At 45.3% G+C, this 16,724-nt stretch overlaps 1 protein-coding gene across 4 annotated transcripts in view; it reads right to left on the bottom strand.

Annotated features, from left to right (window-relative positions):
• ANO2 (anoctamin 2) overlaps nucleotides 1-16,724 on the bottom strand; it is a 343,486-nt gene that overhangs the window by 260,976 nt on the left and 65,786 nt on the right. For all 4 annotated transcript variants that reach the window (XM_072799266.1, XM_072799267.1, XM_072799269.1 and 1 more), the window contains one exon: nucleotides 143-241. In XM_072799266.1, coding sequence (XP_072655367.1) covers nucleotides 143-241 — 99 coding nt within the window. The remainder of the gene's footprint in view (nucleotides 1-142; nucleotides 242-16,724) is intronic.

Genomic DNA, 16,724 nt, shown 5'->3' with positions numbered 1-16,724 from the left:
ACTGCCCCATACTTAGGATCCCTGGGGAGGCAACTGCCATTTCAACTCCACACCCCTCATCTCCCAAACCCTGGCCTTGTCCCCACACTATTCCCAGCCAGCCCTCAGGAGGCCCCCAAACCCAGAAGAAACATCCTCATACTTTCTTGGTGGGGACTTTGATCTTCAAGAACTCCGCCTCTCTGGCCAGCACCTGCCATGGGGCGTGGATCCGGACAAAGATGGATCCCTGGCTTTTATTCTGTAAGATACAAAGAAAGAAAAAATGGAAACACTTAGAAGGACATAGTTTAAATTCCTGTCTCCCCAACTTTCCCAAACCAGAAGCCTGGTGTTTCTTCAGTTTCTGGTGTTTGTTCTCTTTTAACTTCACCAGGACCCAGTCCCCTCCTGCCCATATCCCATTCACCAGTTCTGTTCCAGAAAGGCTCTCATCAAAAATCACAGAGTACTGTTCCCAAAGTGTGGTCCCTGGAGGTTTGGTGGTTTCAGAGGAAAAGAAGAATTAAAATGAGTATGGCCCCAGATTTGAAATGTAAGCAACTCTGAGTTTCACAGAAATCCTATCACACTCTGTAGCAGTTACAGGACTTTTGCTGGCATTTGGTGAACAGCCTGCCACTCATCCCATTCACAGAGTTTCATTGTTTACTGTTAAGTTTGTATCTGTGTTCCTACTGTGCTGTGTCAGAGCCCCAAATGGCAAAAGTAGTTCACCTAAGTCCAAAACTAATGATAATAAATAATAATGTAAACAATGCAATGAAAAATGACATCATAAACATAAATCATGAACAGAGATCTAATGTGAATATAGAATATGAATCTATGTCACAGGACAAGTGATTCTGTGAGTGTAGTAATTTCACCCAAAAATTAAAAGGAAAGAAAATGCAGAAATGAGTATTTGAAAATTAGGTCTTCATGAGTCAGTAATCCTGGTCACAGTGTCTGTGACAAAAATTGGTCTGTGATTTAAAAAAATGACATGAAGCTGTCAGTTTTTCCCCACCTTCACATAAAACCTCAAACTTTTCAAAATAAGCATACAAAGAAAGCAACTACTTCAGACATTTTCAATTTAGTTTTGTCACTGAAGAATGAAAGGAAACCAAAACAAGTCAGAAAAAATAGGCAAAAGCCCCATTATTGGTAAGAAGCTTCTTAAACCACCTGCAGAATTCATTACAAACATGGTGTTTGTTCACAGAGAAAGGAGAACAAGTCGACAGCACCCCTTCTCAGATGACTGCTAGAAATCACGTAGAACCCATGCACCATGGTGGGAAGATGCTGGTATACCAGCCAGCCAGCCACTGACATCAGGGCGCAGCCAAGGGTCAGTGAGGGAAGTGAGTGTGCTCTACAGAGAGAATGCTCATAGCTTTTTGTTCCACTGACCCCCTACACTCCTTGAGGTTCCTACTGAATTACTGTGTATTTTGTGAAGCAGGAAGCACAGAGCCCACGACTGAGAAGATACCAACTCTGCGTGCAGCAAAAGTGTTACAGCTTATGTAAAAATGGATATCCCCTTTGGAACATTTTCCAGCTTCATTCACAAAGACCAGTTGGTATTCAACAGTCCACCCTCTGGTCTTGGTTTTGTGTTAAAGATAATAGTAGAAGCAGCCTCTGACCATCTGCTTTTGTGCTGGGCAGAAAAATAGGTGGCAACCAGAGGACTGCTTTCCCCACAGAAGTATACAAGCCATGACAATGCTCACATGACAATGAATACGATAAAGAGATTCTTGATGATGTTCATAAGGCAATTGAAGACTCTCTCTATGATTCTGTATGGCAGTCCCACGATATATTCAGTAATTCACACATCCAAAACCAACCCCCCACTTCGGAGATGAAAGCTTATGATTTGTAAGGCAGAATAAAAAAGAAGAAACTAAGATTTTGTACAAACACTCAACTGTGGTATGAGTCTTGGAGAGTCTAGAGTTTGCAAACACCTGAAAAAAAAACCAACAATAACCATGATGTGTATTTAGCTGAGTATATATCATGTGCCAGGACAGAACCAGATAGTCATGTACTTTGGCACAAAAAATATTCACAGCCATGCTGTCAGTAGGTACCATGACCTACTCCATTTTACAGTTGAAGAAATCAAGGTAGGGAATTTAATAAATTTAAATAGTTGGTCCAAAGTTACATAGATAGTGTGATTTTAAAAAGTATTCAGATCCAAGCAGTCTATGCTCTACCTGGTGATCTTCTTGTCCACTGGGGACAGACATGGCATGTTACCAGGCAGAGTTACAAACCACCGCCAAGGGCTGTAACAGAACATTAAGACATGCTTTTTGGACTAAAATCAAAATCAAAAGATGGATTAGGAACCAATGAGGCAGTCCTAAGATGAAACACTCAACCTTCCAGCTTCCAAGGATGACATCGTTCTGACAAAACACTGGAAGTAGCTTTCAGCAAGGAATCTCCTCAATTTCCATGTCTATCTATGGTTACAATATCCAGGATTACTAGGCTGAGTCATCCATCACTTGCTGCTACTCCTAACTGTAATTTAAGCTCTTCTAATTTAGTGAAAATGAAGGGTAAGAAAGGAAACCATCTGGGAAGCTGACCTGTAGCCCCAGCCCTCCGCTATGGCCCCAGGAAAGATGTTTTTGGTGAAAGACAGCAAACGGTACCATCCTTCTCACTGAAATGAAATCATGACTATTACTGATTTTAATATATGATGTTTTGTCCTTACTTTTAAGTTGTGATGAATGCCTTTTTTTTAACTTTATCTATAATGGGTAGTGGAAGTGTGTAGTGAATATTTGTTAAGTGGCTGCAGATGTTCAAAGTTTGAGGAAGGGTTGAGAAGGCAAGAGTCAAAACCCATGGCGTTGGTGACAAATTGCTAGCTCTCCCCTGATGGTCATTCTCATCTCCTTCATCCACTTGCAAACTAAGAGTATGGCCATCCAGAAACAAGTCTATATCTCCCCTGCAGTCATAACACTAATTTTTAAGCAACGTGGTGTATGTAAGTAGAAGTGGCATGAAGCAGCTGCTGGCAACCCTCTTCAAAGACAGCAAATAGGTGCCCTTTGGCCCTCCATCACCCTCCTCCCCCCCGATCTGCTGCCTGGAACATAGAGACAAGCACATCAGACCTTGCAGTCAAAGTCAAGGCCAGAAACAGCAAAGTATTGAGAGAAAAGTTGGGTCCTATCCTCGCAGAGTGTCATAACAGCCCTGGGCTATGGCCGGGATTTTTTTTTTCTAAATTTTATTTATTTATTCATGACACAGAAAGAGAGAGAGAGAGGCAGAGACACAGGCAGAGGGAGAAGAAAGCCCTATGCAGGGAGCCCAACGTGGGACTCGACCCCGGGACCCCAGGATCACGCCCTGGGCCAAAGGCAGGCGCCGAACCTCTGAGCCACCCAGGGATCCCCTGTCCCTGGGATTTTTATGTGAAAGGTAAAATTGTTTAGCCATTGTGATTTTAGAGGGTCTATTCATTGCAGCCTGACCTCTTTGCTAGTTTTCCCTCCAGCAAAACATAATTTTCCTCCATTCTCCTCAAATGAGATTTGTTTCAAAAGAAGATAAAAGCTGGAATGTAATCGTGTGGTACCAACATCCAGTCATGTCCCTTTCAATCCATGCAGTATTGTTACCTTCTCATAAAAAGAAAATCATACAAGCTGATGTGAAATGTTAGCTGGCGTGACTGGCTGTGTCTCCTGGAGAAAAACAAATATTTGAAAACCCCTGAGCAGAACCATCACCAAGTGCAGAAGCTCTTTTTACTAACCAAGGCATCTAAAATTGGAGGTAAACACAAACTGAGCTGTAAAGAAAAAAAATGGCTTCCTTCTTCTCTGGGACCAACTGATCCATTCTCCCCCAATTTGGATTCTCTCTGGTACAGCAGGGGAGTGGAAAGAGCTTGAGCTCCAAATAAAAACAGATTAAGATGTAAATCCTGGATTTTACAGCTGTAGGATGTTGGGCAGGGCACTGAACCAAGTGAACCTCAGTTTCTTTATCTGAATAAAGGTGAGAAACACTACTGGTCTGTTGTGAGGATTGGAGATAAGGTTTCTGCGAAGTCTCTGCCACAGGGCCTGAAATGTGGGCCATTTGAGATGTCAGCCTTGACCCTAGTGATTTGCTCCACCTGACTTAAATGACTGATGAGACAGTATCTGTTGGTTCTTTTGTGTTCCTCCAGCACCCCAGCACATAGCTGGACAAACAGGAGATTTTCCCTAAATCCCGGCAGTCAACAGAAAGATTCAGGGAATACCAGTTCCTGTTACATTATGATTGTGATTAAGTAATCCTTGTTGACTTCCCTTGAACTTTTAAAAGTCTCTACAGGATTTTCAAAATGTCCCATGTGTTCTACAAGAATTCACAGGTTCAAAACATAGCACATCTCCAGACTTTGAGGGCAAAGTTAGGAAACATGACTTTTTGACACAACATGAAATTCAACATAAAATATATAATAGATTGTGTATCAGAGCATATAGACCATCTCTAGAAAAGATTTTATAAATATGTAATTAATGTGACTGGAAGGGCTCCCAAATCTCATCAAGCAACTAAAACTCAAGTTCATAGAAAAGGAACTGTAACATGTCATTTGATTCTGGTCATCAGACAGAGGAGAACCAGTGCCCAAAGATTTCTGCAAGCAAGCACAAGCCCATCCATCTTGAGGACAACTATCTCAGCTGCAAGAAATATGAAATAGACAACAGAGACAGAAAAATCTCTCCAGCTCAGTTGAAATGTCTCACAAAATTGCCCTACTGCTTTCACCATGATTCTATTTTCATAAAACCCTACAAATTCTGTTTCTCCATCTCCTGGATGTCAGGAAAAGGTACCCAAGAAGAGGATGCAGGCATTCTGGTCAAAGGAAATGAATAGCATGTAGAGGGGGAAAAACAGCAACAGTGTATGTAGGGTTCAGTACCATTCATACTTCCAGGCATCCACTGGGGGACTTTGGAAAGTATCCACACAGATAAGGGGGCCTCCTGTACTCCTCAGTCATAATCTGACTTTTGGTTCTCTCAGTCTCTTTTAAGTTGTGTTGTCAGTTGGTTTCCTTGCCCTGTTCACCACTAACTAAATCAATGGAACATGGAGTTCCCAAAGCAAAGTCAGGTCTCTATCTAGAACCTGTGCCCTGCCTAATCAGCCAGTGCATCCCCCCCCTTCCCCTCTAAAGTCACCTCAAGAGCAGGCCTGATCATAGGTACCTTCTCTAAGACACCAGCACCTCTGCCCCCTCCCTAGACTATAGCCACACTCTTCCCATTTGTTTCCAACTGCTCCAGCCAGCTTCCCACCATGGTACCTCCCCACCCAGCCAGTGTCCCACTTCAGAACCTCCTCACACTCTGTCCCCTCCCCTGCAAGGTCCTCCCCTACCCTCAGACCCAGCCAACTCCTAACTGGCTCTCAGGTGAAAGATGACTTCCTCCAGGAGGCCTTTTCTAAACCCTGGATTGTGGGTGGTCCCCCCTCTTGCCTATATGGCTCCCATCCTCCTCCTTCATAGCACTGACCATTAGCACAATCATTATGAGTAGGTGTCTAATGCTTGTCTTCCTGGTTAGACCTTAAGCTCTGTGAGGACAAAGAACGTGTCTATCTTGTTGACTGCTTTGTCCTCAGCAGCCAACACAGTACTGGCACAGAGTACATACTCGGTAAGTATATATCGTAACTTTACTATGCACCAATACCTAGTTAGTTCTTCTTGGATCCTGTGATTTATTTCTAAAAATTGGCTACAATAGCCCAGAAGTAATTGGTGACCTTTGGCCAATCACATTTAAATCTAGTTCTATTTCAAGAGAATGATTCAATTACTCTTAAGTGTCATTTCTGGGGGCACCTGGGTGGCTCAGTGGTTGAGCATCTGCCTTTGGCTCAGGTCATGATCCCTTGTTGCTGGGACTAAGTCCTGCCTCAGGCTCCCCATGGGGAGCCTGCCTCTCTGTAGGTCTTTCATTAATAAAAAAATAAAAAGTGTCATTTCTGAATCATTTTCTCAGGTCAACAACTAACGTTATTCAAGATTCCACCTGACAAGGAATCTTATGAAGACCTTGTAGGAGGGCATCTCCATTACTATCAGTAGGCCCTGGTCCTCATTGCATTTGCAGATCACTTCTCTCTTTCTGGAGGCCTAACCCATCTGCACACATTCATTCTGGTGCTCACAAACCATAATCTGAACTGAGCTGGGACTGCATATACCTAGAACCCCTCTGCCTTGTGGTCTTATAAGGTGTTGTAGCATTAAGGAAAAGATTGGGTAGGAAATATCAGAAAGGGAGACAGAACATAAAGACTCCTAACTCTGGGAAATGAACTAGGGGTGGTGGAAGGGGAGGAGGGCGGGGGGTGGGGGTGAATGGGTGACGGGCACTGAGGGGGGCACTTGACGGGATGAGCACTGGGTGTTATTCTGTATGTTGGCAAATTGAACACCAATAAAAAATAAATTTATTATTAAAAAATAAGGAAAAGAATCAGGGATACTTTGGAAAATAAAAAACATTTCAAATGTAAATGTAAAAGTCTCTGGTATCTTTACTTGCCAAGACTTCCATGATACCATTCAACATCCCTGTGTGGACAGCTCAAAGCAGGGCCAGTTGATGGGCATGGAGAATTTCAAAAGAATAAATTGATTTGACCAAAGAACTCTGGAGATAAAGAGGCCTCTAAAAATAGTTAACATATCTTTCCCAAATAACAAATGAAGACCTAGAACAGAGGAGGCTCAGTTGCTTGGACATGGACATACAGCTAGTTAGTAACAGTCAGGAATGAAACCCAGGGCTCCTGACACCAGGGTCTGTCCCATAGCCCGTGAGCAGGATGGCACCACACGTCCCCAAGGGCTCCCAATCCATCTGAGGGCAATCCCACAGCCTCTCCCTCCACAAGAGAGGAGGTAAATGAGGGATGCAGGAAGAGCAGCGTTGGGAGAGGGAACTGCACCCCCAGCCACCTCTCCCCAGTGTTCCAGCCACTTCTCAAGGCCCTTGGCAGGGACCGGAGGCCAAGCACTCCTGGTGAGATTATCTGTATTGTTTATGTCTTGCTGTTGTTATCCAAGACTGCATGTGGCTTTGCAAGACCACGTCCTCCCTCTAGAGAAACAAGAATGAATGGAAGGCAGCCCTGGCCAAACACTGGAAACCGATACTCCACAAGCCTCCTTCCCACACAGGCCTGCCAAGCCACCTCAATGCTGACCCCAGACGCTTGAGTGTACTCTGGTCCCGGGCCCCGCTGTGCACTGAGAACATCTGCTGTAGCACATCATGGCCCAGGAACAGGGCTGCCAGAGGGAGGGCGGGGAGATGAACGTGTAGAAGATGGAGACGGACAAAGCAGGGCCACACTCGTCTGAGATATCAGCAGCCTAGCTCACCTTGGATGGGCAGGGACCACAGGCGTACGGCCCCACAGCGAGGTTGAGAGAAGCCCCTGGTGACTCCCCATGTTCTTAGATCCCCATGCTGACAGTGCACAGTCAGAGGAGTTCTACTGTGTGCTGCTGAGACTGTGGCCGGGACAGCCATCGTCACAGACTAAAGGGGAGGGCGGGGTGTGGCCCTGACACTTTTGAAATGAGAACAGGAAATGAGAGGTTCTTTGAACCGCTCTGTCTGAGGAACACCCTGGTCTCCTATGTCACTGTTAAGACCAAAGTTTAACCTCCCTTCAGCTATCAGGACCTTCCAATCTATGGTCAGGGAGCAGGCTCTGCCTGGACTTCCTGGAGACCCAGAGACTTAGAATTCAGCACAGGGAAGAGTGTCCTGACTGGAGGAGGAGAGATGAAAGCTTGCTTTCCTGGGAGGCCCCAGCTCAGAGCAATAGAACCTCCTCTTGAACCCCGGCCTCTCCAGGCCAAGATGGGAATGGGTCAGCAGAGGCAGAGGGCAGGACCAAATGCCCACTGTGCCCTGTCCCAGATACCGCCGCCCCAAAAAATACCCACAGCATGTCCTTTCTTACAGGAAAGGCTTCACCTAGTCCCCAACCAAAGACTCGGGACAACATAGCCAAGGTCCTATAGAAATGAAAATTCAGCCAATCTTTTTTCATCCTTTTTTCAAAGCAAATAGCTATCACCAAAGTTCCTGGAAGGGGAAGACACCCAAGGCTGAAAGGGGACCCCTTGGGATCAGCTACCAAAATGGACAGGTGCCCAGAAGGGAGATGATCTCTAGACCCATACCATAGTGTCTATCTACTCTGTGTATCATCTATCACTGTGCTCCAGACAGGAGCCCTCCAGAAAACCCCCACTCAAAGCTCAGGAATAGATAAAGTCATGAGGGTGAATCCAGGAAAACTGAAGAGTCAGACCCTCTTTCATACCAAGGGCTGAGAGAACCTGCTGCCCCACAAAATCCCTGAGCAGAGGCCCCCAAGGGCAGCATGGCACCCTGGGAGGAGTGCCACACGAACAGAGTGGGATTAAGTGTTCTCTGGGCTTCATTCTACTTCAAAAATCCTGCAGAAGAAATGAAAGAAAATCTTCACCATATATGACATGCTGTGGGAAGGTCGTGGGTACTTGGGTCTGAGGACCCAGTCTGGGAGCCCAGCTCTGTCACTTACCAGCTGCACCACTTAGGACAAGTCACCAAAGCCCTTGAAACTCAGAGACCATGTTAAAATAATTGTAATAACTAATACTACCTGGAGGACAAAAGGATAAATGGTACAAAGACACGCACAGACTCTCTTGCGGATAAATATATTCATTACCTCAATTCTGATAGTAGTTTCACTGGTGTGGCCATACGTCAGAACTGAACAGATTCAATGCTTTAAATATTTGGAGTTTACCACATATCAGTTACACCCCAGTAAAGTTAGAGGAAAAATGTAAAACAATGCCACACTTTTCACATTTTTTTGTTTGGGAAAATATCATTAATTTTCATTAAAATATGTTAAATCAATATGTTATTTATTTAACAGTATGCCATATGTTAGTTTTTAGTAAATAAATAAATATATATTCAGAGTTTAATACTGATCCAATGGTATCTCAGAAGCAAATGAGATCACATAAAGTATTCTGCAAACTATAACATATATATAAAAAGGATTTTCTTAAGCATGAACTCAGGGGAAGTCACTGCCAAATCTCTGCTTTCAGTATCAAAATACAGAGCATGGCCCTACCTTTAGACAGATAACATATGCCTTTGACCTCCACAGGAATCCTACTAAACTTCTTGGGTCCTACCTGAGAGAAATCATAGCTGAGCCCATCACGGCAATAGTTTCTGGCACGTATCTCAACAACACCAAGTGAAGTCAAAGATAAAAGAGAAAGTTTCTCTTGGGAATTTGCACTGTATCCAGTAAAGAGCTAAACAGAACCCATGAGCCAGGGACCAAATTTCTATAAAAAGAGAGGATAAGAATCCATAAGCTGTTAAGACGTTGACAGAAAGGCCAGGGCCTCTCCCCAAACTAAGGCAGGCCAAGGGCGCTGAGGACCAGGCTTCAGGCACACAGGCCAAGCCCCAGACAGGGCAGGAAAAGGTCATGGATGAACCATGAGGAAAGACCAGAGGAAAACGCTGCCCTTTCCTATTTGTCACAGTGAAAGTATTTTGGACAGTCGACATCCTGCAAGTGGAATCAGATGCTGCAAAAGGCTAGCCCTCAGCCGTGTGTGGGCTTCCCACTCGCCCCCAGCAGGATGCTGTGAGCCTTTCAATGCCCAGGGGAAGGGAGGTGGGCAGAGGGCCCCCAGTTGGGTGGCTGACACAGACCCAGACCAAGGACTATCGATAGGTCCTGGGTGGGCTGGGACCATCCCTGTCTACTTTCCTTGCCTCATCATCCCATCCCATATAGCACCGTAGCATTACAAAAACACCCCAAATTGGATGATAAATCCTAGGGTCACCCTGCAGATCAGCAATGAGTACCACTGCATTCAACTGCCATCAAACCTTTGGGCAGCAGTGCCCAGTACCTCCTTCCTCACCTTCCTTCCTTTAGCCCCTGGGATAAATGTCCCACTCAGAGAGAAACATTTCTAGGCATTTAAAAGCCCATTGTATTACCTGTACAAGTACACTATTGTTAATATTCCTCCTAACTCAAAACTTATGTGATTCTTTGATTTTGATACTTTTCTTCCCTCCTGGAGACCCCTGCATAAAACCTTCAGGCTATCATTAATTAACTCCTCTCCCTCCCAAAGATATGCCCTTGTCTTTTCTTAGCCGTGACTCACCTCTCCCCTAGGAAATAGCCCCACTATTTCCTATGATTAAATCATTTCGACATATTTCAACTCAGCAAGTATTTATTGGGCAACAACTGTGTGTTCAGCAATGTGTTAAGAGCTAAAGGCATACAGAAGAAATGTAAGCTATTATATACCATCACGTGGCTTTCAGGGTCTTTGGAAACTGGATGAATGATATCTAACACATGAAACAGATGAATAATATCATGATGAGGAGGTAATTAATGTCCAAATGGACAAGACAACTAGTGATTATTCATAGGATTCTTGCCTTTACCTCATCAATAATTGCCAGATTTTGCTTGGAGAGAAATAGTCCTCCTAGATCTCAGCCAATGTTTTCAGTGGAACTGACTCTATCACCAACTCCAGGAATGACCCCAATTAGCCTGAGCCAATCAGTATATCCCTCCTCTCGGCCAAAACAATTGGTTCTGGAATCTGTTTGTAATGCAGTCAGAACCAATAAGACGTTGAAGAAATTTTGGCCAGGGATTCTAAGAGAGCAGCTTTCCCTTTCTGTTAGAACTCTGGGGAGAATAGTGGCAGTCAACTTGCTCCATAAAGGGAAGACCTGGGTCAGCCAAGGGACCACTGAGTAAATAGAAGTAGAACCTTCAGAAGCTTAAGCAAAATGATGGAGAAATAGCGAGTCCTTGGGGACATCATTTGAGCTGCTGGATCAAACTTCATCAAATTTACTTAGGGACTTTCTGATCACATGAGCTCATAAATTCTCTTTGTTGTTTAAGCCAGTTTGAGTTGGGTTTTCTGTCCATGCAACCAAGAGTTCTCGCTGATACAAGAAACCAGTGGAAGAGCTGAGTCTGGGCTAGGGGAGCCAGAAAGGATGCCATGGGAGGACAGGGAATGTGAGTTTTACTCTGAACACTGTATGATGGGATTGACAGATACAAAAGGGTTGTGGGTGGCCTGAAGAGAAGGGACAGGCAGACAAAGATGCAAGGAGGAATGCATGCAGGGTGCGGAGCCCAGCCCACCTGAAGTAGGGTGGAAGCCAGGGAGCCAGAGGGCTGAGATGTGGCCTGTGCTGATCACACTGCCCACTCTGTGTTACTGCTGTCCATGAACTTCACAACAGCAACCTGGATGGATCAACCCCGTACGGTCACCTACGTTCATTAGATCTTCAGTAGGACAAAGAATAACAAGAGTACCCCTGAGAAAATGCCTTCCTCTTCTGAGCAGAGCTCAAGTTGGGAAGTTCTTCCCATTTGCCAGTGAGTCCAAGAAATACAATAGATGGGCAGGGACTGTCCATCTGCTCCACAGCTAGTCTAGGCTGTGGTCAACAGAATAAGGTGCAAACTTCCCATGTGCCACTGTGACCTTCTGCAGGTCAAAGGAAGATTGCTTAAAGGCAGGGCTCTGGCTCTTTATTCTAAGGGCCATTCATCCTTTATAACAGATCTCTTATATAGAGAGGCAGGTAGACTTTAAACACGTACAAAGAAGCTATAAAGCCTTCTACAACACTAGTCATATGCTTTATTCAGCTAAAGAGCCCTTTCCTCAAGCCAAATATTTCAAGGGGCAGTCCTATTGAGCTCTGGAGGACCAGAACTTCACCTGCTCAGCCATCTTTGGTCCTGAGACAGTCTCTGTGTCACCTTTATGCAAACTACAAGAGTTGTACCATTCGCCCCGGAAATGGGTGAAAGCTTCTGATTGTCACAATGACTGGGGAGCACCATGGTCGTTTTGTGGATGGAGGAAGGGATGCCAAATATGCTTCCATGTTTTGGAAAGTCCCACACAAGGAAAATTCTCTTTCCTAAAATATACAGTGCTCTAGCGAGAATTGCTACCCTAGAGCTTAGAGACCTACAGTTGAAAACCAGGGTGCTGCCCATAGATCTATCACACCAGTTTCCTGCCCACACCCAACAAGATCCAGACTTGAGAGGCATTAAGGGAGATCTTGAAAAGATTAACTTATGAATAAAGGCTATTAAAATAGCTAAGATCTAGATCTTGGATCTAATAGTGAGCTGATCAAAGATTGTCAGAAAAGACCCATCACTATCATGATTAAAAAGAATAGAAGAGTTGATTATTTGTGGGGCTTCCAAAAATATCCAGAATTAGCCCACCTTCCAAGAGTGCTATGAAAATAATTCATTAGCCTAGAGTGGTTTGGGGGCCAGAGAATAAAGTAGATGTGGTCTTGGAGAAGCAGGGTACATTTAAGGAAGAGTTCAGAGAGCCTAACATCTCAGCTTTTCCCTACAGCCCTGTGTGACCATGGATATGGTATGTAGTTTCTCTGGGACACATTTTTCTTATTGGTAAAACAGAAAAATAATAATCCAAAAAAGCAGTGACCTCACAGAGCACTTATGAAGACCAGCAGTGATACAAGAAAGGAATCTAGCACCATGCCTAGCACATAATAGGTGTTCAATGCTAACAGTAATTGGATTCTGCAGATGGTGTCTGAGGGCCAGAGGAATTCAAATAGAGGGGGTCTGTGCAATCCAGTTTCCAGCATCCTCCCTTTTTTCCCAGAAAAACCTGGCTCCTGGGGCATTTTTTTTCCCCTATATGAAGCGAGAGCCCAGTTTGGAATATGTCCTCTCCGTGCAGCCAAAATTGGCTTTTCCACAGCCATAACCCTGCGTGTGCATGCACACACACTGCCATCAAGCTGGCCCTGCCTAAGATCACCTGTCCCTCCCCGTAGCCTCTGGTCGGGAAGAGAAGGGGTCATCAGCCCTGCTAACTAAATCTACAGATAACAAAGTGGGCGGCACTACAAACAGCACCAGAGAGGATGGGGAAATAAATGAGAAGGGACCTGGGGAGTTTAGAAAATATGGGACAGGAAATAACGAAATGAGATTCAATGCAGAAGAATGCAAGTAACCAACTGGGGGGAGTAATCAGAAACAGCGAGGAGAGAGGAGCTGGGAAAAGCTGGGAGAGGAGATGAGGACTTAGGGGCAGTGGTGACAGGTGGCAAGTGGGAGAATGGGCAGCAAGAGGTAAGTGACAAGGGACTGATGGAAGCCTCATGGTGAGGGCCACATGGAGAAGGTGCTGATGCCGGCTGAGCTGGTGCCCTGCATCCCACCACCTGGCTGGGCCATGAGGCATTCTGTGAGGCTCATTTCCTTTTTCTTTTTTTTTTTTTTTTTTTTTTTTGTATATTTTTTTATTGGAGTTCAATTTGCCAACATATATAACACCCAGGGCTCATCCCATCAAGTGCCTCCCTCAGTGCCCAGAGGCTTACTTCCAAAGGCAAGCCTCTCACTGGAGTCACACCTTCTCCAAGAAGTCCTTCCGGACTCCTAAAGCAAGTGAGACCAGTGTCCTCACTTGTCACTCATCTGTGGCATGCAGCACCGGGTCTGATTGTGGACATCTCTGATTCCCTTACCTTCAGGGTGACCAAAACCCAGCTCTGAGGCTCACTGGTTCCTCCTGGCGTTGCCTTGAGCTAAGCCCATAGTAGGTTTTCAACAAAAAGAGGGAGAGGGGAGTGACATTATCCCAAACAACACAAGGAAGAGAAGACTTGCACTCCTTAACCCTTTACGGGTCAAGATGATTTCTGAGGCTCCTCTGTCTCTATCTCCAGACACCTCTACATTGGTGCAATTAGTCTAGTGCATCGTGTCCAGAATCAAACACACATTGTCTGTTTCACCCTTATTCAGGCCAAAACACAAACCAGAGGTCACTCAGGGTCAGGGAAAAGAGGACGAAAAATGGTCTGGGGAACACAATTAAGTGGACACCTACCCTTACCTCTCCACCTCAGTTGACGATGACTCTTCTGATTTGGCTGTAACAAGGCAGTGGCTTCTCAAAACTACAGGGGTTTCCCTGAGCTATTTGCCCCCTTTTCGCTCAAAACTTCATAATTCATCATCCCACTCAACACCGATCAGGAGAATAAGGTACAGCTCATTCTCTGGGCGCTTGAATGAGGTGCTGCAGAGAAGTCAAACTGCTGCCGGGGGCCTTTGGCAAGTGAGGCTCTTAGAAGAAAGGCAGGAGCCCCTCATTAAATCCAAGAATATCACAGTTTTCACTAAACACGTGTGTTTTAAGGGATAAAAGAAGCAAATGTTGAACTTGCTTTGAGGCTTGGCTTACTTTGGCATCGGGGAACAACAGGAGGGGCAAGTTAAAAGCCCAAAGTGCTGAACAATCTCCCTCTGAGAAGCGGGTGGGACGGAGGTGTTTCTCTGCATAGCAGGTTCATTACATTCTGAGCCAACAGGATTCGCCACTATTGTGGGTCTGTGCAGAAAGCGAGCCCACGGTCTTTCCCGCTCATGTGAACCCACAGTATTCCAACACTGCTCACTCCCGGGGGTGAGCAGTGGGAGAGACAAGGCATGAGCTGGTGATGCAGAGCCCCAGGTCCCGATGCCAGCACTTCCCATCTCTGGTACCTTAGGGGTGTCACACCTGAGCCTCCCTGGGCCTCTGCTTTCAATGATAAGATTGAACTCAGAAGGTCCCCTCACACTGAAAGATCTCTTACTTCATGAAAGCTAGGAGTTTTCTTAGCAATTCATCCCAAAGCACTGGCCTTTCAGTCATTCTACCACAAAAGTAATTTGATGGGCTGCAAAGCCCCATTCCTCCCAGGAGTGAGCGCCAGCACAGAGTCACAGAAACTATCACCACCTAAACAGTACTATATTTCTTCTGTCTTCTTTCCCCAAGGCTCCCATCCCTGTTCTCATATTCTAAAGCTTGAAAGGATCAAAGATCCAACTCAGGATGAGGCAGCCTTCTCCAGGATGAAAAATGCAGCAGTCCTCAGCCAGCAAGAATACTTATTCAACTCTAGTACTTATCCTAACCAAGCTGATCCTGTGCAGTTGTGCAGGTCACGTACTGCACAAAGCTGGTCTCATTAAGGGGGTCCCAACCATAGAGAGGTTATCTTAGAGTTCATAGTTTGATGACACATGGCAGTCAGATGTCTTGATCTAACAAAATCATCATATTAAAACAATTTTTTAAATGGAAATAAAGCACCTTGAGGAAGGGAGACCTTTTTCTAATTGGCACAAAGATGCCAGATGGACTAGCTGTGGCCTCAGTCTTAACTCTGGATGCTGACCCATAGGAAAATAACCAGAGAGAGGACAGGAGCACTTAGTGTCTTTTCCAGTGCCCCAAAGGAAACCGGCTCTTGAGAATAGAATCGAGAAAACTCATCTACACAAGTTGTCAGTGACTAGCAAGCCAAAGCAGAATGCCTCCTGGGAATATCTGTATTTGTTAAAGGATCAAACAAAGTGACAATTTCTTAAAACTGGGTCCATGCCTTGCTCAAGCATGAAGATACCTAGTTTGGTGCCTATGGTAGAGTCAGCTCTCCAAACAGTTCACTCCACACAGACCAATGAAGGAATGCAGAACCTACTAGTGGATAGTGAAAGAACCCAGAACTCCTAAGTCTTAGCCTACAAAGAGGCCATGGCAGGCTGGAAAGCCCAACACATCCCACTCGAGTCCTTCATAAGCTTTGCACACAGGCCACACTCAGGAAGCTTCATGGATGTTCTGGAAACCAGAGAAAGCTGGAGATATACAATTTTCTAAGCTCCTTTTATTTATCCTGCAACCAAGAACATCAGAGAAGCAGTCCAGAGACTAGTCTCAGAATGTCCACCAGCTTTCACAAGGTCCAGGTTAAGGAAGTCGGAATAAGATAGGTCTGCAGTTGTCCCTCTCTTGATGTACAGCCATTTCAGAGAGCACTCCATGGGACCCTCCACCTGCTTCTGTGTTGCTCGGAAAGTTCCCTCATTCTGGCTCACCTGTCACTTCACCCACAACTTTTCCAGCTAAGGAAGGCCCAGGATGTCCTGAAGAAGCTCATAATCTAATGTCGTGTTCCCGCACTGTGAGACAACCAAAAGACTATGTTCATCAGTTGATGACGAGGCAACTCGTTGAGGTGCTAAAGGCTGAGGAAGATCCAGTCCCACACAGCAGAACTGTGACAGGGGCTTGAACGCTTCCTCCCACCCAGGACTCACAGCAGACGCCAAGGCCCATGAGGAGGGTGATGGGGGAGAGGATGGACATCTAAGGGTATCTCTGAAAAGGCTCAAATCCTTCCACCCACCTAGTGATTACACATTTTTGCGAATATAGTAAAAACAACTGGATTGTACACTTTAAAAGGGAAGCTTTTCTGGTATGAGAATTCTCTCAGTTCTTTAAAAATCATGCTGCCTACATCTCCATTTTTGCCCACAGGGAGGGCCAGCCCTGTCAGGACCCTGGAAATGCTTCCTAAAGAGTGCTTCCCCAGGAAAAGCATGCTGGTCCCGGGAGGAGACATGAAGAGATACTGACAGTCCTACTGTTCCTTCTGAATGACTTTAGCGGATCATCTAACTACTCAGAGCCCTGGCTCACAGAATGG

The sequence above is a fragment of the Canis lupus genome, chromosome 25 (genome assembly GCF_048164855.1).
Source record: "Canis lupus baileyi chromosome 25, mCanLup2.hap1, whole genome shotgun sequence".
In the NCBI taxonomy this organism is placed as follows: Eukaryota; Metazoa; Chordata; class Mammalia; order Carnivora; family Canidae; genus Canis; species Canis lupus.
Note: the sequence above shows the minus strand (reverse complement) of the source record. Positions and strands in the feature narration are given on the sequence as shown.